Source organism: Harmonia axyridis, chromosome X, assembly GCF_914767665.1.
Source record: "Harmonia axyridis chromosome X, icHarAxyr1.1, whole genome shotgun sequence".
Classification (NCBI taxonomy): domain Eukaryota; kingdom Metazoa; phylum Arthropoda; class Insecta; order Coleoptera; family Coccinellidae; genus Harmonia; species Harmonia axyridis.
The window spans coordinates 7,774,250-7,798,621 of record NC_059508.1 but is presented as its reverse complement, the minus strand read 5'-3'; the positions used below and the strand labels follow the sequence as shown (position 1 = coordinate 7,798,621).

General features: G+C 35.6%; 1 protein-coding gene across 4 annotated transcripts in view; it reads right to left on the bottom strand.

Moving 5' to 3' along the window:
* The window catches only part of LOC123685875 (ras-specific guanine nucleotide-releasing factor 2-like), a 136,532-nt gene that overhangs the window by 2,467 nt on the left and 109,693 nt on the right, over positions 1–24,372 (bottom strand). For 2 of the 4 annotated variants that reach the window (XM_045625736.1, XM_045625737.1), the window contains exons 8-22: positions 14,747–14,872; positions 12,589–12,691; positions 11,938–12,061; positions 9,934–10,034; positions 5,573–5,691; positions 5,246–5,516; positions 4,739–5,059; positions 4,474–4,686; positions 4,134–4,421; positions 3,974–4,077; positions 3,785–3,921; positions 3,544–3,723; positions 2,433–2,637; positions 2,238–2,335; positions 1,873–2,155 (exon numbers count right to left, since the gene is read on the bottom strand). In XM_045625736.1, the coding sequence (XP_045481692.1) occupies positions 1,873–2,155; positions 2,238–2,335; positions 2,433–2,637; positions 3,544–3,723; positions 3,785–3,921; positions 3,974–4,077; positions 4,134–4,421; positions 4,474–4,686; positions 4,739–5,059; positions 5,246–5,516; positions 5,573–5,691; positions 9,934–10,034; positions 11,938–12,061; positions 12,589–12,691; positions 14,747–14,872 (2,673 nt within the window). Of the gene's footprint in view, positions 1–5; positions 1,452–1,872; positions 2,156–2,237; positions 2,336–2,432; positions 2,638–3,543; positions 3,724–3,784; positions 3,922–3,973; positions 4,078–4,133; positions 4,422–4,473; positions 4,687–4,738; positions 5,060–5,245; positions 5,517–5,572; positions 5,692–9,933; positions 10,035–11,937; positions 12,062–12,588; positions 12,692–14,746; positions 14,873–24,372 lie in introns of those variants that run through there. The other 2 variants (XM_045625739.1, XM_045625738.1) reach the window with 2 other exon arrangements.

The following is a 24,372-nucleotide window of genomic DNA, read 5'->3' as shown; positions in this document are numbered from 1 at the left end:
TGAAAATGAATAATTCATTACGAGTTTTTTTGTGAAGCGGGATTAGGACTAGGTTCAAATGCTTCTCATTTCAAGCCCTGGTTCAAAGACAGACAAAGACAAGACTTTAGTCGTTCATATTGCATCAATATTGAAAATTGACAATTTTATCGAAGCTTCTCGGAACAATACAAAGAGCGAGAATTTGGAACAGACGTTTTCATATTTTTCTCAGACAAATTTTTCTTTTGCTAAGCGACGATACAGGAATGTGCAAATGTGTTATAAATGGAGCTAGGTTTCAGTCAAAGTGAAAATTCAATATGGTATAATAAGTTCACATACATATACAAATTAATATTGAATGATACCTACCATTTACCAAAAACGGCCTATTTTTTCAACTTGAGACTTGAGATTAAATGCACTTCTCATTTGCAATCACATGTCTGAATTACTGGCATTATAAATATCAAAATGAACATCTCTCTCTTTATAATCAATATATAGTTTTTTATTGATTTTGTCAATTTCTTCAATTACCCATAACTTTCAAACCTCCCTATATATTTCATGTTATTTGGTACGTTTATTATCTACAACAACTACTTCATACTGACAAAGCACCTGAATTTATTTTTCAGGTCTGACTTAGGAAAAATTGATAAATTGAATACATTGAATGAAAACAAAAGGATTTGGTTAGACACAGACATGTGATTTTTTAAAATTATTTACACCATCTCTGTTGATTCGTGCTTCATCTGTATGAAATTCTTTGATTTCGCAATATCCACATAAACACTAGTTGAGCAATTTCATCGGCTAACTCTAACTTCTGAACTTTTCCTATCACTACTAGATTAATTGAATATTAGAATCGCAGAGAAAATTCGAAAATTTTTTTGTCCTTTAATCGAATATCCTATCAAATTCAAGAAATTTGGATGTACAGGGTGTTTTTTTGAGTTGAATCTTATTTATCAATTTTTCCTAGGCCGTAACTGAAAAAAATGCAGTTGCTATGTCTGAATGAAGTAGTTCTTGCAGAGAATAAACGTACCAAATATCATGACAATATATATCGTTGTTTCAATGTTATGGGTGATTGACGAAATTGACAAAATAGATGAAACACTCTGTATCATAATTATAAAGAGAGAGAGAGATCCTTCAAATATAGGCTACTCTCACTTGCCTCAATGTCCTCTATCTGCCCTTAGCTTCCTCTCATTTACCAATAAATTACCCTGTATACTAAATTTACGATTAAGGATTTCCACCATCAACCACTTGACTCATACGATCCCATACCTTATGAAATTAATTGAGGAATTCTCTATATCAAAATACACCATCATTAATTGATTAAAAATCTGTATATATCACTCCAAATACTTGGAAATGTATGTATGTTCAGCTCAAGAGGTAATGTAATATTCTCCAATTTTTCTGTCTTAATAGTTTTCTTTCTGTAATAATGACAAAAAGTTTGAGTTAGCAGGGCAAGAATTCTTTCAATATAGTCAACCCATCTATTGGTGTGATAAAAAACGAAGTAAGTCAAAATAAACCTACCAAAACTTTGATTGACCCAAAAACAATAACGACCCTAAAACACAATTTCTTTATATTGAAAAAAATCGTTATTGATTCCGGTAATGACTCAAATGTGAATCTCTAGCGTCTTCATTGAGATAAAAAAATTAGTAGATGAATTGAAGATAAATTATGAGAGTGAGTATTGAGAGAGATAGCTGAGGTTTTTTTCCTAAAACCAGACACACTAGAATAAGTGCTCATAAAGGAATCATCACCTTTGAGTTGCTGAATTGGTAAAAAAAAGAAAAATTTCGCTATGATAGTCTTGAGAACTGATGAAATATCACTCACAGTTTTCGATACTTTATCCCAAGTCTTTTTAAGCCTGTAAACTGAACTGTTGGTGAAGGCTGAGCAAATCTGCAGTACGCCATTGAAATTATGAAGACATCTACATATGTCAGCAACAGCCGCCCATTTCTCTATAGCAATAACTCTAGTACTTATTAGATTCCTCTTTATAATTTCTGAAGCAACCAGTCTTGATACATCATTGAATCTTTTTGTCATCATCAGTATGTGAGGAGCTTTAATTCTCTTGTCATTTTTCATCCATGCTTGACCGAGGAACTCTCTGAAATATTTCAATAGCGAATCAAAAAATTTCTTGTTTGTAATGAATCTTCAATTCGTTGTTATTGAAAATCTGAACTCACTCGCTTGAAATAGCTATAAATATTTGATGGTCTATATAAGTCAGTTGCTCTGCTATTTCTAGGGCAGAAAGGGTTTCGATACTCTCCTTGGTTGGATGCTGAAAACAATTCAAATTTCAGTATGACACTACAAAAATGGATGCTTTTTTCAAACAAGAAGAATTAATTCGATTCTGTGGCAATAGAAATACTTACAGAGGGCGCTGTTAATATTTTTTTTATATCGACTTTAGAGCCATCACCTTCCTCTTTGCTCAAGAGTCTCAATAATTGGGCTGCAGATTTGTGTTCAGCAGGAAGTAAATTGGGACTGTATATAATATCGTCCAAAAACTCAATCGTCATAGTCTTCAATCGAGGATCATTCTCGAAATCCTGGGGATGCTTTGAAATCCAGTGCCTTAAAAATTTTCCATCATGAATATACCACTTTCTATCGAAATACAACAATAACAATTTCACTTCGTAAAGTGATACGTATGTATTGGAAAAATTTCAAAGGAAACATGGCCTGAAAAGTTTATGCAACTCTCACAATATGTGAAAATTCTTCCCGAACGATTGTGATGGGATGTATCTCTTCTGGTCAACGACAAAAGTCAACCTGCTACCTCGGATTCGGTAATCATCAATAATGTAACACATCTACAGTTCTCTCATTTCACCCAAATTCTTTGTTTTAGTTAGAATACTTTATGAGAAAACTTCACAACACCATATATTATTACTGAAATCTTCATGAACTGCTGACATGACGAAAATAATCCTGTAACCTCGGAGTTTTGTTGACATCAAGAATTCATATCGATTTTTCACATTCGCAGTTTCCTAATTTCGGCTGAATTCATACTAGTCAGTTAGAAACCTTCGAAAAGTAACTTCACAAACTTTATACCTACGCCATTACTGAATTCTTCATAAACGGCGGTGATGAAAGACATTCCGCATCAATAATAGAAAGGATACTTCAACCTATCATCAATAATTCGACTCTATTTTCCACAGTACCAGTTTACTTCATTTACAGAATCCTTTAAGGGTTTGAAATGTTTCCGTAAATCAATAATGCTCCCCTTTGTTATTCAATATCCACTAGGGAATGGTTTCTCTTTCTATTTCCACTCCATTCTGATAACAGACCCGTTATTAGGTAGATGGCGTTTGGTACGCGGAAAATATTGATTTTCTACATTACGTCATGGAATTCGTGAAAGAAGATCTTGTATACTTTTTCACATATTTTGTCAAAGATGATAGAACAAACTCATAGAAATCAAGTTATTTCCATTAATTCGTGTAATATTACCTTAAAACATTGAGAACTCTCATGGTGCAAGCAGTTGATATAATATTTTCCTTATAACGGGCCCTCTCTGCGAATTCATCATGAACTGGTTCTTTCGGTTTGCCAGGAGATATATCCCGAGGATTGCTAGATCCAGAAACTGCTATAGCGAAAGCCGCGGCAGCACTTGAAGTGCTGCTTCTATAAGATGAAAAGAGGAATATAAGTGGTTATCAAGACAAACATCAGTCTTTGAATTTACCTTCTTTTAGACTGTCTGAATGATGTGATGACAACTCCAGCCTTACTTGGTTTCTGTGGGGATTCATGTTGAAAGCTTGAACGAGTAGTGGATGTTGCATCTCCTTCTTGCATTGACCTCCTTATACCATAATAGCTCTGGCATGGGAAATAAGTTTATTGAAATCATAAGCATTTTTATTGAACTTACGTGTAGGGCTGCACTGGTAGCAGTGGAAATACTTGCAGATCTAGAAGAACTAGTCGACGCTCTATGCACCGTACTATAAAATAGAGTCAAATCTTCTTGCGTTTCTGAAACAATATTTAAAAATTACCGTGAAGCTTCTCCAGAAACACAAAAAACTCACTCGGCTCACCTTCCGAATCTTCAGATATACAACGTTCCAATCTTTTATCAACTGGTCCTTCATGTTTGGCAGCGGAGGTTTTCCTCTGAACATCACCTTTTGGTGCTTTTTCTCTAACAACCGGTGGCGGTTCTTTGACTATTGGAGGTTCTTTCGGTTGAGATGGTGACCGAGGTGATACACTCCCGCCAACTTCATGGGCATTATTAGAATCTGACGGCGATGAAGCAACCAGAGTAACTGAACTCAGATTGCTAGGAGAACAAGGTGCACTCAAAACAGTTGCCTCTGAAAAAGGGTATTTTAGATTCATGTTATACATGATGATATACACTCATACCTGTTAAAGTATCACTGCTACTGGATGCAGCAACTTTACTGGGAATGGTGAGATGACGAGTGTCGGTATCCTTGGATTTCTCCACTCTTATCGATACCATTTTTTGCGATGGAGGAGACAGTCTATCACTCGTTTTCTGGGCAGATTTGGTTGGACTTAATTGCCTGGTAATTTTTGGTTGGGTGGGAGTTTCTTGAATTTTTTCTTCTTCGTCTGGAGGAAAAATAATATGAGGGAGTGGAAGCATTATGAGCGTTGGACTTACATTTAGCCAAGGTGGACCTCCAGTGTCTGTGTCCTTGCGAGTCGTAGCTAAGCGATCTATCCCTCTCGCTCATTTCTGATCCGTAACCGGATACAGAGCTCGCCCCACTTGTTCTTCTAGGCGAGACACTACTTCTTCTTCGATCGTCGAACAAGTGTAGAGTATGATCGTCTTTCTCCAAAGACATAACGGAACCCTGAGGTTCTGGTTCGTTACTGTAGAACACTCTCTTCAAAGCCTCCAAAACGGTGACTCCATCAGTGAAAACGCGGTAAGTTAACAGAAAAGTATTCAAGAAGTCGATGGATAGAAAACGGAGATCTGAAAGGAATCTTGATGTTTAATGAATATCTGCAATATCGTGCCAAAGTACCTTCAAAGATTGTGCAGGAATAGGTTATCATGCATAACAATTGAAAAAATGACAAAATGAAATCCACAATGATACAGAGAGCAATGAACGATGTGACAGACACGACAGACATTATTTTCCAATTGGTTTTTTACCGGTTAGGCGCTGCAGGAGCCTTTCAGGAGTTGCATATCTTATCTGCGGAACTTTACAGGAGTTCAGCGTTCTGCTGAAACGAATATCGGCCTCATCTTTGAATAACTTTGGATCGTTTTTCAAACACTGAGGCAGCGATATCGAGGAGTTGTCCGATAACGCTGTTGGTCTGATTATGTCATTGAACTGAACGTTGTCCAAACATTGACTTATGTCCGAGATCCAGGCGGCTTTTTCTTGTTGCGACGACGCCAGAAGATGCACCACAAGCTGAAAATATCGAACAACGGTTTTAAAAATTCTGTTATGTTCGCTCGAGATCGTACCTGTTGAGAAGTATTTCCCGTTTTTTGTTCTACGAATATTTTGAAGTCTCTGTTCTGTAGATTTGCTCCAGATGTTTCACTCATACTAGAGGATTGACTTGAAACTGAGCATACGGATGCTGGAACAAAGGATATACTCAATGGAATTATAGGAATTAAAGTTCGGTTCGCATCTGAAGCAGTGTATCAATATGAGGTAACCAAAAAATATTAAGTAGATATTTGGTAGCACGAATTTTTTGAAATCCTGTTTTCCTCTTCCACAGATTGCGCTATCGATCAATTTCAATTTCACCGAAGATGGATCCTTGAAAATTGTTTCTGCTTTTTCAATCACTTTTGTTTTATAACTGAATGTGCACCAATATGACTTGTTTGTATTAATCAAATCGATGCATTCAAAAACTTTTTTTTGTCCAATTTCTGCTCAAATGGGGCATTTGAGGAATTAGAAAAAAGCTGAGTCTCTTAGTCTATGCGATATCAAAATAACGACATTCTATTGAAATAATATCATTGATCACTTTTTCTTATACAGTGTGTCCGTAAATTATGGAACAAATTCATTTTTAGCTAAACAGACTATTTTAAGAAATAGTCCTGAAACTCGTCGATTTTTTATTTTAATTTACCGTATTTCAAAATAATAATCTTCATTTTTTTTTAAATGGAACACCTCCATTTTGTTTCAATTTTCCGATAACTCTAGCTGAGCTGATTCCAAAAATGTATCACATGTTGATTCCAATTGGTACAAGGTGGACAAAAATACGATAGTTTTGTGTGTGCTCATAAAGTAACGCGTAACAATCTTTATTAGAAAAATTAATAATATCATCAAAAATACTTATTGTCTAGCGGCAATTGGTTTGAATGTAACACCCTGTAGTTTGTTACATTTTTAGATTAATAAAAATGAGCTGTTTCCAAACAAGTTTGGTACTTGTGGTCTAGCAGACAGAATATGAAAGAAATTATTTCTCATCAATTTACAAAAACATAGTCGTCTAGTTTTTTGTGAAATGTCATTATTTTTTTATAGCCGCTAGACAATAAGTATTTTTGATAATATTGTTAATTCAACTAATAAAGAATGTTACGCGTTACTTTATGAGCACACAAAACTATTGTATTTTTGTCCACCCTGTACCAATTGGAATCAACAAGTGATACATTTCTGGAATCAGCTCAGCTAGAATAATCGGAAAATTGAAACTAAATGGGGGTGTTCCATTTAAAAAGATGACGGTGACGTCATTACTCGAAAGTAATTCACCCTGTATATTAGATTGTTATTTTAAAATACGGTAAATTGAAATAAAAAATCGACGTGTTTCAGGATTATTTCTTAAAATGGTCTGTTTAGCTAAAAATGAATTTTTTCCATACTTTACGGACACTGTGTATATTTAAGTATACAGGGTCCTGCAATAGTGTGTTAGGCTTTTATAGCTGTCAAACCATACGTTTAAGAAATTTAGTTGAAAATCATTCCCTTTGTACTTTGGATTCTGCATCTCTGGAAATTATTTTCTGATATACAGGGTGTTCTTAGCCCTTTGGTTACTTCTGAAAAAATGTAAGGTGTCAAACTGTGTACATCATCATGAAAAAAAATACAGGGTGTTATATTTGAAACTCTCGAGAAAAAACAATTTTAAATTATTCATATTTGGACATTGATAATGGACACCCTGTATAAGAGAAGTTGATCATTTAGCAACGATGACTAGGCAAATTCTTAAGTTAAAAGAAATTCTGATCAAATTCATGTTTCTATCGCTTCTTGTTTCGTCGAAATTTTGCAGTTTTTTCTGAATAAGATCCGTGCAGTTGGAGAAATATCCCTAATATTTTGCATCATGATAGAGGTATTGAAGAGCACTGAAAATATGCAAAAATATAAGAGGTTTTCCATTTAAAAAATCACTCATTTATTGAATAATTTTTTGGGAACACCCTTTATATAAGAAAATATTTTCCAGAGATGCAGAATTGAAAGTACAAAGGGAATGCTTTTCAACTAAATTCTTAAAACGTCTGGTTTGGCAGCTATGGAAGCCTAACGCACTATTGCAGAACCCTGTATAAAGAAACGTTAACGTTCTAGTTATGTCACACCAACGAAATAAATTGATTTGGAATGACCGAAAAACCGGTACAAGTGAAGCCTGTTGTATGTTATATATCAAAAAATGATCTCTTTGCTGTCCACATCCGAGAAAAATGAGCACCTGGGAACTTGTTGAAAGAATTGATAACATACCACCGCAGAATTGCTAAAGAGAGTTATACAGGGTGTTTTATTGGTAAACGGAAAAACGTGAACAGTGAATAGAGGACACCGAGGTGGTTTCAAATTTACCCTGTTTATTGGGTTTGCGTTATGTATTCAATAATAGTTAGCAATTTTGAAATAACAAAGAAATCGATTGCTTCAATAATTTATTACCAAAAGTGATTTATAACCACTGTTTGAGATCCAATTTGTAGAAAAACTTTTTACGCGGAAATTTTGATTACGCGATTCTGTTCGGTTTTTTGTGGTTTTGTCAAATCTAAAAATAGATTTTCAAAATTGCGATATATAATTGTTTCAAATATAAATTCGTTCCAGAATTTTTTGTTGATCCGGGCCTGAATTATTCTTGTGATCATTGAGTGATTCATTCAAACTTTGAATGAAAAATATGTGTGTCAAACATAGAGAAAACATACTGGTTTCTTCGCTTGTAATTACTTCAGAAAGAAATGAGCAAAATTCATGAATCTCCCCGTATTTCAGTAACCAAAGAGGTCAGACCCAATGAATGGGGTAGGATCTAGAACCACCTCGGTGTCCACTATTCATTGTTCAAGTTTTTCCGTTTTCTAATAAACAATCTGTATAATTCCGGGAATTCTAACGGTGATATACTCGGATCTTTACCTAACGTTTAGTACAATATACGAGGGCGGTTTGATAAGTCAGTGACTTTTTGAATTTCCCGAGCAGTTACTTCCAATGCAATAGTTTCTCCGTCATCTGTGATCTATGGGTGGGCAACATTCTAATTTTTAGGAAGTTACGACGTGCAGGTGCTGTTTTACAGCCGTTCAAAGCAAACCACCTCGTGAATTTTTAGAAAATGTAATAAAGTGAATTCCATGTGCTAATTAAGCATTATTTTTACATAAAAAATCTATCACTGAAACTAAGGAAAGGCTTGATAAATATTACGTGGACTCGTCACCATCAATTTGAATGGTAAAAAAATGGTTTACAGCAGGTACCAGCACTAGTGACGCCGAACGTTCAGGTCGCCCAAAAAAAGTGATCACCCCGGAAATCGTCGATAAAATCCATGAAATGATATGATATCATATTTGGAAATGAAAAAACTTTACGCGAGATGGGTGCCGCGATTGCTCACACTCGACCATAAGCGCAATCGTGTGACCACTTCAAAAAAGTGTTTAGCGATGTTCAGCCGTAATCCAAAGGAGTTTTTGCGCCGTTTTGTTACTGTGGACAAAACATGGATCCATCACAACACTCCAGAGGCCAAAGAACAATCGAAACAGTGGGTTGCAGGGGGTGAATGTGGACCAAAGAAGGCAAAACAGAGTCTGTCAGCCAACAAGGTCACAGTTTTTTGTGCACGCGGTGTCATTCACATTGAGTACCTCGAGAAAGGTAAAACGATCAACGGCGAATATTATTCAAAGCTTTTGAACAGATTCGACGTTGATTTGAAGCGAAAACGGCTGGATTTAGCGAAGAAAAAAGTGCTGTTCCATCAAGACATTGCACGTATGCACACTTGTCTAATCACGATTGACAAAATCCACGAATTGCTCTACGAACTGCTACCTAATCCAGCTTATTCTTCAGATTTATTCCCCTGCGACTATTTTCTGTTTCCAAATCTCAAGAAATGTCTTGGCGGTAAGAGATTTGAGTCGAATGAAGAAGTCATTACCGAAACGAACGCATATTTTGAGAGCCTCGAGAAAACCTATTATTTGGAGGGAATAAAAAATTAGAAAAACGCTGCACTAAATATATCGAGCTGAAAGGTGATCATGTAGAAAAATAGAATGTTTTTTCGTTGAAAAAAAATTTGTTTTATTCAAAAAGTCACGGATTTATCAAACCGCCCTCGTAACTTCGATAATCCTCTAAAGATGCCTACCAGAGTTTTAGGCTAAACTTTAGTTGAAAGTTGCCTCGACTAGAATATCTGGGATTATCCAACTTTGTTGAACGGATATAGTTTAATTCATTAACTCCATTCACAAGCAATATTTCGGTACACTTGAATGGGGATTGTAGTAAATTTTAATCAATATCCGACAAAAAATCTCAAATATGTACTCACCCTCATCTTCTTGAGTTTCACTAGGATCTTCGATCAGTAAAGAATCAGCCAATGGTATCTTTCCGATATCTGGTACTAGATGTAATTTACCATTTGAAGTTCTGTCCGAACAAAATTAAGAATTCTTTATGAGAACTGATATTTTCCTCAATTTGAGAATACATTTGGCAGAAATTATTAATGAATTGTTTGCTAAAGTTCCTATACTGGAATGTAAACAAATATCTACAACGTGTAACATGGCCATAGCCTAGTGGTGAATGCATGTCATCCAGGCCTCTCAGAAAATTAGCTTGTTTTGTATCCTAAGACTGTTAGTTTCAGAGATACAGGGTGATTCATGCAAATTGGTCTAAATTTTTGGATCTCCATAACTTGGGAATCAGCAGTACGATTTTGTTCAAAATTTGTGGGTTCATTCACTCCACGCAGCCCTTCAAAACGATTAATGTAATTTCAATATTTTCAGGGCAGTACTCAGATTATTGAGTTTTTACATTTATCGAGATGAGTAACGTCATTTTTGAATTTAAAATCTAGTTTCGAAAGAATTCGCAGTTTCATCAAGCAAATTTCTGATTGATATTTCAAGCAGCTTGTTACAACAATCAGTAGGTGCTGAGGGTTGTTGAACAGAAGCTATAAAATCTGAAAAATCATCAGATTACATCAAATATTGACACAAAAGGAATAAAAACAGGACCGTATTTCAAAAAAGTTACATAACACATGAATTCTTTCGTTTGCTACTACATTCAAAGTGAAAATTGAATTAATTAGACGGAATTATGTATTTTTTCACGCCAATAACGATTATTCTTTAAAACGTGTAAAAATATAGATTCAGAAGTCTAAAGGAAAAATCCAATAATCTGAGTATTGCCTTGGAAATATTAAAATGACATTTATCGTTTTGAAGGCCTGTGTGAAGTAAATAAACCCACAAAGTTTGAACAAAATCGGACTGTTGATCAGAAATTTAGGCCAATTTGCATGAATCACCCTGTATGTCCCAAACTACCAGTCTTAGGATAGAAAACAAGCTACATTTCTGAAAGGCCTGGATGACCTGCATTCACCACTTGGCTGTGGCTAGTCACTCTCGTAACACCCTGTATAGGTTACTCGTATTATCAATGGATGAAATTTCAGGTATCCGTGGAAGGTCTTGTTGAGTTATTCATATCAAGAAACTTTTATTACTCGATAAAAGTACCAGAAAACTTAATTCAATGTATAACACTCGATAGAGAAGTACAGGGTGTCCCACATTCGATGCTCCCCGAGAGCACCTCGAGAAGTATAAAAAAATTCCTCAAGGACCCTTTATATCTTCTTTGGAAATGATACCTGTAATCTGTTCATAAATATTTTGCTTCGTTCTCGAGTTACAAACATTTCGCTATATCTTAGGTTCTGTTCGAGATATTCGAAAAATACTTGAACTCGTGAGAGAATATAGAAATTAACTACTCGAGAACGAAGCACGATAATAACGGTCTGATATCTTATAAATTCGAAAAAAGAGATCGCCGGTGTCCTTGAAGATTTTTCCTCTGTCTTATGGTTTTCGAGATGTTTTCAGTGAGCATCGAATTTGGGACACCCTGAAAAGGCGGAAGAGTTTATTCTGTTATGAATACCTTCAGAAAGTTTTTCATATAGATATTTTCAATGCACATTCTGAAACCGAAGCTACGGAATTTCCTTTCAAATCATTCACCCAATGGAAAAGTGAAGAGATCTCAAGGATACTCAATCATAAATATTTTTCATCATGAGAGATCTCAGTTCATAATGAGATTAAAACAAGAGATAATTGAAATTTGAAATTTATTGTCCCAACAATTCTATCAGGCTATATACGAAATACCGTGTTCAACCAACTGACAACATTCCACAGAATCTGAAGAAATTCCATTAATGTCCTAATCCTACTCGGGATAATTCTGATATCTCTCGAAAAGATTGAATACAATACTGCAAATTGAATTGAAGTCATACCTTGTTGCTATAATTAGATGATTAGAGAAGAGGAAACATTGCCTCAAGTATTCTCTGTCGCTTTTGAAATTCAGCTTACTCCTTGACGTTTTCGATTTTTCACCGGGTAATTGTATCAACGAACCTTAAAAAGAAATATCTATATACCTACAGGCTTTCTCAACAGTTGAGTCAAGAACTTCCGATGGATTCTTGGGGTTGCACTGCAAAACAACTCATTATACGGTGAAAATTGAAAAAAATTTGGATAGCACTGACATAGGTCAATAGTTTTTGCACGCTCGTTCGAAATCTTATCAAGTAGAATAATTGGCACTTAAAATCTGGCATGAAGACCTATGCTTCAATTTACTAAATTCAGTATTCTCAACACAAATCTGAATTCGGAATTTTTCAAGTTGAGATATGCCATGGCAACTTAGAATGAAGATTTATTTCATCGCAATGTTATTTACCACTTTTTTGTGAGAAAACAAAAATCATTCAAAAAAAATTGCTCTGTAGTTTTTGAACCTTTCTGAAATCTTGTTCGCCAAATCAATTCGATACTTTGACGTTCTTCCATAGATATAGATCGTTACAACCCCCAGAATATATCGAAAATGATATTTCCTATCAGCGAAGGTTTAAGAATTGAAAAATCATATTTACCTTGTCTCACAAACACCTGATTCACATCTAACAAAATATCGCAGCCTTCTACAATCATTCTTTCAACTGCCAGATTCTTCCTCAAATTTTCCGTTTCTGAAACCTAAACAAAAATTTTTTGAAAGATTGATCAATGACGATCAACAATTAATGCTTTCCTTCAAACATGACTCCCGATTGAATTTTGTATTATTCTGTATTTTTCACGTCGAAACTTGAAATTGCGTTTGTTCGAAAAGATTAGTAATAAACTTCACCCGAAGAAGTTAGTTAAGGAAAAAACGAAGGTTGAAATTCAAGTTGCGGATAAAAGTTAAATATCAAGCTCCACTTCTTGGGTCGGCATAATTTTATATGAATACAGGGTGATTCATCGGGATGGCTAAAGTCATGATCTTCTTATGAACACCATGTACATTTTTGGACCAAACCGCAAACAGTCCTATAATGCAAGGTATTATAGAAAAAGAAAAAATCATTTCGAAAAAAGCTTTTTCTGCCGAATCATTAAAAAAAATGTGTATCCCCATCGCCACCATTTTTTTCATAAGAATCCCATTAACTCATGGACCGTTGAGTTTTTACCCAAGGTATGGCGTATTACCGAAATTGTCAGCAAAATCTAATCTAATGATGCAATAATATACTAGGTGTGCCATTTGAAATTAGGAAGTAGTAGTCTGTTTCCGGTAAAACCGGAAGTTGTAGAGATAGGAAAATATTTTAGGAGGAAAGATCCTCGTCTCAGACCCCAATAGGCAAATTCGCAGCTCAAAATTCTAATAAGTTTTCCATAAACATCTAATAGGCCATCCCAGTGACTCACCCTGTATAACCCCAAATTTTTACTGTCGTTCTAAAAAAGCGAATTTATGAAAGAGTCGAATAGTACGGCTTGTGTACCAATATAACGGGTGTTTTTTTTCGAAGTATATAACTTTAAGTTGGCATTACTATTCAAGATGGCGACCGATTTAACAGCTGTCAAGTGATTTATTCTCAGTTTGGTTTGGCAATTCATCATGAATAGAATCACGCCTAAACAACGCTTGCAAATAGTGCAGTTTTATTTCGAAAATAATGGTTCTGTGCGGAATACGTATCGCGCACTACGTCCATTTTATTTTGTTTAGCGATGAAGCGCACTTCTGGTTGAATGGCTTCGTCAAAAAACAAAACTGCCGCATTTGGAGTGAAGCTGATCCTCAAGTGTATGTCGAAACACCGTTACATCCAGAAAAACTGACTGTTTGGTGCGCTTTATTGGCTGGTGGAATCATTGGTCCGTACTTCTTCAAAAACGATGATGGCCAGAACGTTACAGTCAATGGTGATCGGTATAGAGCCATGATTACTCTTCCATTCCTGAATTGAACAACCATGATGTCCAGGGGCTGTGGTTCCTACAAGACGGCGCAACATGTCACACAGCTCGTGACACAATCGATTTATTGAAAGACACGTTTGGTGACCGCCTAATTTCACGTTTTGGACCTGTGAATTGGCCTCCAAGATCTTGTGATTTAACACCGCTAGACTACTTTCTGTGGGTCTATGTAAAGTCATTGGTCTATGCGAATAAGCCACAAACCCTTGACCAGTTGAAAGACAACATTCGCCGTGTAATTGCCGATATACCGCCACAAATGTTGGAAAAAGTAATCGAAAATTGGACGTCCAGATTGGACTACATCCGAGCCAGCCGTGGCGGTCATATGCCAGAAATCATATTTAAAATGTAATGCCACAAGATTATCTCGCGGATAAATAAAATTCATGTCAATCGAATAATCCATAGTTGTTTTATTGCAATTTAAAATTTTATAGCTCTAAAAAAAACACCCTTTAGTTACACAATACATATTTGCTGGAAATCAATGGATATCATTAAGAAATTGTTCAAAAAAAAAAAAAGAAAATTTTTCAATTTCTTCTTTCGTGAATTAAGAAAAAAATATATCTTTCTTATATCCCTGACAATTGTTTGTGAAAAAAATTTAACAATAGACCATTTCATTATTCGACGTTATTTAATAATGCTTGTCAACCTGATCCCAGCCACAAAAAGTTAAAAACGACTTTTTCGTTGACATAGATCGAGTATCATCAGAAAAATCAAAATGAGCAAATTGCTGAAGGCCCTTAACCTATGGCTTACCTCGTCGTGCATCTGGCGGGACAAGTCCTCCAATTGCTGTCTCGCATTCTGCAGACTCTTTCTCTCCACGTGATCGTGTGGCGTGTGCGCCAGCAATTCGTGAAGGGTAATGATATATCGTGGAACCTGAAAATAACAAGGAGACGAGAATATAAGCTGATATTTGTATTCAGTTGGTCCCTCGAATTCGGATACATTAAGAGCTACGCAAGAACGAATCCATATCGGTTAGGATATGCAAGAATAAGCCTTTTTGACGACTATCAGGCCTTTTTGGTAATGTATGATAAGTGTGTAAGACGTGGAATATAGTATGAAGACAGTCGCTAATGTTTTTAACATGCATTCAGCCAACTCTGCAAAACATACAGATGACAACTTTACGAAATGGTGAAGAAATTGAAATGTTAGATATAATGAATGCTACTTCAGGATTACCTAAAGGGAGTATTTTAGGCCCAATAATTTTTTCTCTATCGATTTTAATGACATAAAAGAGTACTCATATTAGACCAATTGAATAGTCCCTGGTCCGATGTACAGATGGCGGCGCTAGTATTAAATCCATATGATTTTTTGTTAGTACCAACCTTCAAACGTTACGTGTCAAAATTTGACAGCAGTCCGACCATTAGTTTATGAGATATTGTGTTGTGAGTGTAGCCACTTTTGTTATTTGAAAAAAGATGGAAAAGAAAGAATTTCGTGCGCTGATAAAATATTGCTTTTTGAAGGAAAAAATACAGTTGAAGCAAAATCTTGGATTGATGGAGAGTTTCCGGGATATGCACTAGGAAAATCACCATCATTGATAGGTATGCGAAGTTTAAGCGTGGTGAAATGTGCACCGAAGACGGCGAACGCAGTGTACATGCGAAAGCTGTGTGCAAAATGGTTGCCGCGCTAGCTCACAATTTATCAAATGCAACAACGTGTTAATGATTCTGAACAGTGTTTGAATCTGTTTAAGTGCAATAAACCTGAATTTTTGCGTCGATATGTGACAACGGATGAAACATGGCTCCATCATTCCACTCCGGAGTCCAATCGACAACTGCACACGTTGTGACGTTGAACCGAATCCAAAGCGAGGAAGAACACAACATTCAGCTGGCAAGGTTATGGCATCAATATTCTGGGATGCGCAACGTTTAATATTCATTGATGACATCCAAAAAGGCCAGACCATCAACTGCGATTATTATATAGCGTAATTGGATGGTTTGAAGGATGAGATCGTTGAAAAACGGCCCCATTTGGAGAAAAAAAGTTGCTTTTTCATCAAGACAATGCCATTGTCACAAATCAATAAAAACAATGGAAGAATTGCATGAATTGGGCTTCAAATTGCTTCTGGATCCACCGTATTCGCCAGATCGGGCCCCAGCGACTTTTTCCTGTTCTCTGACATAAAAAAAAATGCTCGCTGGAAAGAAATTTAGCGCCAATCAAGAAGTGATCACCGAAATTGAGGCCTATTTTGAAGCGAAAGACAAATCGCTGTATCCCCTTTAAAGGCAACTATTGTGAATAATAAAATCGAATTTTGCCAAGAAAATGTGTTTCACTATGGTAGACCAGGGACTTTGAAATTGGCCTGTTACAATGTGAGATTTGCAGATGGTAAGAAGATCATCATTGAAGCCAAAACATTTGAACCAATTGTTTCAAAGAATAACCATTTACGGCATCTTATTTTATAATTCCTCAAAAAAACTATATTATGTCATGGTTATGCAAAAAACAATCTAAAGGATGATGCTGAACATTAAGCCATTATAGACATGCAGAGGGAGGTTACGGGAGAATAGGATTCTGCCAGACCCAGCGATCTACATTCAAGAATGTCTACTGTTTCTCCATCAGAAGTGACATGATTTTAGGGAAGATACACCCAAAACACATCATACTCGAAATACTTCAACAAGTTGCCTCTATCATCAAATTATGTGCAATTCAAAAAACAGTTGTTCTCCCTCCTTTTCAAATGAAAACCAGTAGAAGAATTTTTAAGATATATTTATAAATTAACAGTTCATTTTGACGAAATTTTGATTCAATACTTTCACTTTTGAAAGTTTTGGGTATGAAATAACAAGCATGTATTAAATTCATCATTATTAATACATCTTTCGATGGGGATGAATTATTTCATCAACTAAATCAAAACTGAGTTTATAGCAATGGATGTCACTGCATAATAAATTTTTTCCAGGAGAATAATCGCTTGAAACGAAACCTCTACCTGGAACGTTCATCTGAGTTTTTTTGGAACTTTCGTCCAAAGGGATTTAGCATAATGCTGATCTTAAATCCAATGTAAAAATGTACAGGGTTGTCGAACGAAAATTTTATATAATATCGATTTTTCTACTTCAAAATGAAAATGTGGGAAATTACTTAGACCCGTCAATTTTTGATTCGAGGGGGTAAAACTTTCCACTTTTTTCATCACCGTAACTTCAACTCCCTAAGTGGCGTGAGCACAATCCCTTGGATTTGAATAGAGATGAGAGTGTTGCGATAACAAATTTTGAAGATCGTATCGAGTACTATCTGACCCTAAAATTTCGCTTCAAAATATCCATCGATAATGAAATAACAGCGAAAATAGTGAGAGAGGCAAAGTGAAATTCATCTCGAGAATATTATTAGTATCCGACACATTTCAGAGTTGTTTAGTACGTAGTAAGTACTCTTATACCTGTCATTTTGTTATCGATGAAAATTGTGAAGCAAAATTTCAGGATCAGATAATACTCGATAGGATCCTTCAAAATTAGGTATCGTAACACTCCTCATCCTTATTGAAAATCAAAGGGTTGTACTCACCCTCATTAGGGGGCTGCAGTTACGGGGATGCGAAGAACGGAAAAGTAATTCCCCTTCGAATCAGAAATTGATGGGTCCGAGCGATTTTCCACATTTTCATATTAATGCCGGGAAATCGAGGTGAATCAATATGGTTAATATGTTCACATACATATACAAATTGATATGAAATGATACCATTCACATCTTTTTTTTTTTTTCATTTGGAATAAAAATCTTCAAATAATGTTCAAAAAACGCTTTCTCCTTTCCATTTATCCCATAGCACGTTGATTTTTCAAGAAAATTTAGTTAGGGGCTGATTGAATGTGCGATTTGTTCCAGAAAACTTTGCGAATGAAATATCTTTGCCTTTCACCTTTGAAAAAACCTTGTCTGTTGTTCTGTTATCAACATTTGATTACCACCGTATAGATATACGTTGAATACATTGGATAACCCTCAATTCTCATTTGCAATCACATGTCTGAATTACTCGCATCATAAAAGTATTTCATTGATTTTGTCAATTTATTCAATTACCCATAATTTTCAAGCCATCCTATATATTTTCATGATATTTAGTACTCTTATTATCTACAACAACAACTTCATACAGGCATAACAACTGGATTTATTTTTCAGGTCTGGCCGAGGAAAAATCGGTAAATAAGATTCAACCAAAAAAAAAACACCCTCCATATCAAAATTTTTTAAATTTGATAGGATATTCCAATAAGGGAGAAAAAATAGAGGGATCATGGTATTTTTCGAACTTCCGCATGTGATTTTGATACTCAACTAATCTAGTCAAACCTTAATATTCAGACAACAAAGTAAAAAAATTTTTCTGAAAAATTAAATTGCATTCGGTATTTTTTAATTTCACAAATTTTTTAGGTCTTTCGTTTATTCGTGTTGAGTAAACTCCTGATTCCAAATAACCCCAATTCAAATAATTAATAGGATACAAGTCGGGGCTCCTTGCAGGCCAGTTATGAGATTCACCCCTAAGATTAAGATTGAGATTTGATTAAGGAGGTTCGTTTCACTGTGACCTAATGGTCTTTTGTGACCCACAACAGAAATATTCTCTCCATAACGTGATCTACAGCTCGCCTTTCAGTTCCAGAGTTCTGATGCTCTCCAATATATGGGATGGCTTCAAGGAGGCTAACTCCTCACTTCTATAAGTTTCGTGTCCTAGGCTGGTTTTGCGTTGGCTAGCGATGGCAAGGCAATCCGTCACTAGGTGATCCGGAGTTTCTTCCCCCCTCCCCACAGAATCTGTACTCGTCGTTTCCTGTTAAACCCATTCTCATGAGGTGTTTTCTAAGGCGACAATGCCCTGTGAGGAATACAGTGAGGAGGTGTAGCATATTCTTACTGAGATCCAGATACTTCTTGGATCTTGTAAAGTCAAAGTTTCGAGGAAACTTTTTGGAGTGATACAAACCAGGAAGATTCCGCCATAGATTTTCTCTTTCGGTCACCTCCCTTTCCTCAAACTCTTTCTTGTAGAGGTCCACCCCTACATGTCCAACGATTCCCAAAAGTTTCGTTCAAAATGGCCTCGAAATGAAGTGCAGCCTCATAGTGTTGAAAATACATGTGACCGACATCAACAGCTGCATCAAGGTAAAATATTTTGAATCAAAATGAACTTCACCGGTTAAAAAGGGTGGTAACTCTTATGAACCAACCAATCTATTATTATAAACATCACACCAAACATTGAATGAAAACCTGGATTGGGAATGGGCGTGTTTTGCAGCAAAATGATTTGGTTTGACACAGATATGTGATTTTTTTTAAATTATTACTCTATTTCAGTATCCTAATAACAGTTCTAAAAACAGTGTTCTAATGAACTCATTACAGCATTGTTTTCAGTTACATTTTTCGTTTTGTGGTTGTCTTGACTGATCGAATTCCGATGCTATCAAATTTCAGCATACTTCAAATGTCAATATAATATAATTTGGATACATTGAAATGATTTGCAAATTCATTCGCAGTTTCTCTTGATTCATGGGTTGTTGAATCGATTTCTTCAGACATAATTCACGAATTTTATGCGTAATTATAAATTATTTCAAAATTCGAAACGTACGATTCAAATTCAAATTCCGTAATCTGTCAATTTTCATAACAGTCACACTAACTGCCATGATACAATACTAAAATCACTAGGATGTATAATCTGAATTGGATTTCGACAATATTTCACTAAACTTATATATATATATCGTCTAATACTCGTTGCAGAAGGCAATTCCAACACTCATACGTCGAATTTCGCATTCGTGTTGGAATAGGAGCCCATTTTACAACTTGTTTCAGAATATACTATTTTATCTTTTCTAGTGATTTGTTGATTTGTGCTTCATCGCTAATCAAAAATCTGTATGAAATTCTTTGATTTCGCAATATCCACCTAAAAAGTAGCCATTTCATCGCCTAACTTTAAATTTTTTCTCAACATGTTCAAAATTCTTTCAATTCTTGGCAAATTCTATCCATTCGTGAACTGTTATTTCGTCCGTCGAAGTAAACGCGGTATTGATTAGGTTTTTTGCGTTTCACTAACAAAACCGGTGAACAATATAGGCTATTAGAGGGTTCATTTACTTACTCCGAATTTCCACATTTCATCTATATATTGGTTGAATATTTCCAACATTGAACGAGATACAGGATTTGCCGTTGTTTGAACAGTTGATGTTCCGAGTTCCTGTTTTTGCAGGTATCTTATTTGTTTTTCCTAAATCATTTCCGCTATCGATGCCATGAAATGGTTCGTTTGTTTTTGAGGGTTTTATTTGCTGGTTATCTGTTAATGAATCTACACTGAAAAGCGGGCGAGTCCTGTTCGGAGAGATATTCGAACAAACACTGACAACATTGGCCTGAGCATTTCAATTATTATTTTTAAAATCGATATTTACCCCTAAGAGATTACAAAAATCACTACCTAAAATTAACTCGTGTTCTAGTTCAGAAACCAATAATGCCTTCATAATGTTACACACATTTTCTACATTTAAGGGAGGTCAACCATAATATTCATGATTTGTTTCGAACCATTCATATTGAATTTTTTATGCATTCGTGTCTTCGTGATGTAACATAAATATGTCGGTTTGAAGTTTCGACGCAATTGAATATTTGAGTTCGATACTTTAGATTTCCAATATTCAAGTTTTTGGGAAGATGTTTCTTGTGGCGAGAAATCGTTAGTGAAAAAAAGCCTTAAATCTCCTACAAAAGACCTTCCCTATCTTTATTGTAATACACAATTTGCCAAGCGATTATCGAGATTCAGGCAGCAAGAACTGTGTGCATCCAGTTGTATTAGGGTAAGTCCATAGTGCACAGCCTTTCGCTGCGCTACCCGAATCTCAATTCATCTCATTTCCATCATGGATCTATCTCGTAAGGATCTATTGTGTCTGAACATTATCTCCCGATAATGTTCCTTCGAAACTAAAATGAGAAATAAACTAACTCAGGTAATAGGAATATAATAGTCGCGCTGTGAAGTGCAAAATTTCTTCAATACATTAACTGGCAAAGAAACCACAACATCCAGAATGAGCTGTTTGAATTTTATTTTTTTTCGGTGAAACATAGATGCTATAGCAAAGGAGTAAATGATTGAATTTGGAGAAAAAAATCGTGAAGGTTTTTCAAGTGAACAATTTTTGTTACTTCAATATTGTAGTCGTTTTTTTCAAGGTTTTTAAATTTTACAACAAACCAGTTATTCGAGGAGATCCAACGCCGATGTTTAGTTGTTGTTAAAATGCCTAGAGCACCTGTACAGGGTGGGCAAATTTCGATGTTTAGCACTACAACTTTCAAACCGAGAAGTGGGTATCAGATTTTGTCTATCTCTTCTGGTTTAAAAGTTGCAGTGCTAAAACATCGAAATTTGCCCACCCTGTACAAGGAATTTATCGCAAACTAAGTGAATTTTAAAAAGGTCAAATTATTGGTCTACGGGAGGCGGAGTTGTTATTTCGATAAATCGCTAACCGTACGAACAGAAATCCAACTCCTGTTATGAGAATGATGTTGTCAAGCGTGGTTTGATAATGCCCAAAACCGAAGAAGAGTAGGCAAGAAAGACGTCTGAGACCTATGGCCATTAGACACCGATATGCGACAACTCGATCTTTGGCTGATCAAAGGTTAAGAGAACAAGGCTATCCTGTTACTGTTCGAATAAGGTCTTTTGGACTGCAGTATTATCGACCTCATCTTGTGTTACCTCTGACGGTTGAGCATCGCCGGCAACGATTACAGTGGTGCAGAGAACGTCAACATTGGAATGTGGAGTGGCATCAGGTCCTCTTTTCTGACGAATCTCGATTCTCCTTGGGTGCACATGATGACCGAAGGAGGGTTAAAGGACGTTGGGGAGAAAGACGTGAACCTCAATTTGATGTTGAGCGTCATGTACACCGGACAGTAGGCGTTATGGAATGGGGTGCTATTCCACATGCAATAAGGTCACCTTCAGTCTTTATTCGAGGTACCATGACAGCGTTGCGTTACCTTCAAGAAAAAGTGGAGCCATATGTTCTCCCTTACCTTAACCGGCTCGAGAATACAATATTTCAGCAAGATAATGCCCGACTTCATGTTGCCAGAGTTAGTTCAAACTTTTTCGATATCATGGGTATAAGGTCTTGGAAATTTACCCTAGCCCCCACGGACTTTGGCGGCTCTGAGACATGAAGTACAGGTAGCTTGGGATAGTATCCCTCAAGAAGAAATAGACCATGTTATTGCATCAATGCCGAGACGTGTTGGGGAGTGTATAGATAATCGCGGTTGACAAACACATTATCAACAAATTTATTGAAAAAATTGTAAACCCTTCATTTTTTTCTCCAAATTTCAATTTCTTACTCCTTGCTATAATATCTATGTTTTAAAATCAAACAGCTCCTTCTTGGTGTTGCAGTTTTGTCAGTTAGTATATCTATACACGGAGGGAAGAATATCCAGTTATAATTCACACAAATATTTCAAATGCAATAGAACATCTTTTGAGGAAGTTTGGAGCAATTTTCTCATAAGAGAACACTCCTATTCAATATTCGTATAAAGAGAACGAATGAGGAAAAACACAGCATTCTACATCTAATTGATCAAGGAGTTGAACAAAAAAGGGGAAAAGAAATGAAAGTCCATTTAGATAAAAGCCAGTTGAATTCGATAGTGCCTGTTGAAGCAGGTCTGCATTAATGACTAACAATTAATTGACTGAGCTTTTTTTTAAATAGATATACAGGGTGATTCACTGCGATGGCCTATTAGACATTTATGGAAAACTAATGATAATTTTGTGGTGGAAATTTGTAATTTTGGGTTTGAGACAATGATCTTTCTCCCTAAAATATTTTTAGATCTCTACAACTCCCGGTTATACCGGAAACACACAACTATTCCTCATTTCAAATGACACACCCAGTATATTATTGAATTATTAGATAGCTTTTTTGATTTCAATATGCCATACCTCGGATAAAAACTCAACGGTTCATCAGTTAATAGGATTCTTTCGAGAAAAATGGTGGCGACGACAACAAATTTTTTGTATATTTTTGCAGAATGTTTTTTTTTCGAAAAAACCTTTTTCATTTTCGATTTAGCCAAAACCTATTTTTATAAGACTCTCTTCGGCGTGGACCAAAAATGTACAAGGTGTTTATGAAGAGATCATGAACGTGAACAACTCAAATTCATCAAACCTCAAGATTTTCAAATCAGAACCTATATTTTCTATTATTTCAGTCGATTCAACGTAAAAAAGAGGGGAGTTACGCAAGCCAACCCTATACCTAAAATGAATACTTCAAGAGTTATCCAAACTGTGGGGAGTAGTTTGTGACTTCGATGTTTGAATAACTAAATTTCACATTTCGTGAATTATAACTAATTTTTCGTTGGAATTGTTGGGGAATCCATAAGACAATACATTTTCAATTAGGAATAATCCATTACGATTCTTGAAATATCAAATTAAGTTATCGAAAGATCAAATTTTAGTTTCTTTCTGTGTTTTCCGTCACAGTCTACTACACGCAGTTAGAATTTGCGGTGTTTTCCTCATTTGAAGTTCTTCGTCGATAACTCTCAGAGAATTCATTTTCGGTATAGAGTTTGTTTAAGTAACCCTTTTTTTATATGTAGAATCGACTGAAATGATAAAAAATATAGGTTCCTATTCGAAAATCTTCAGTTTCGATGAATTTGAGTTATCCAAGTTCATGATCTTCTGATAAACACCCTGTACATGTTTGATCCTAACTGCGAACAGTGTTATAGCACTGCGTATTTGCAGAATCGAAAATGAAAAGGGTTTCTAGAAAAAAATTCTGATCGCCACCATTTTTTCCATAAGAATCCCATTCCCACTCATGAACCGTCAAGTTTTTACCCAAGGTATGGCATATAGCTGAAATTGTTATCTAATGATGTAATAATTTACTGGGTGTGTCATTCGAAATAAGGAAGTAGTAGGATGTTTCCAGTATAACCGGAAGTTGTAGAAGTCTGAAAATATTTCAGGGAGAAATATCATTGTCTCAAACACGAACATGAAAATTTCCAGCAAAAAATTATGATTAGTTTTCCATAAACGTTTAATAGGCCATCGAGATGAATCACCTTGTATTTCAATTCAATCAATCGAAATTTACTCACTGAATCATGTAACAAATTGACAAACGACTGAAGGAACTTCGTTTTGGATAGCTACCCTCCGGTCGCATGATTTTTTTGTTTCTATTTTAGTATCAACT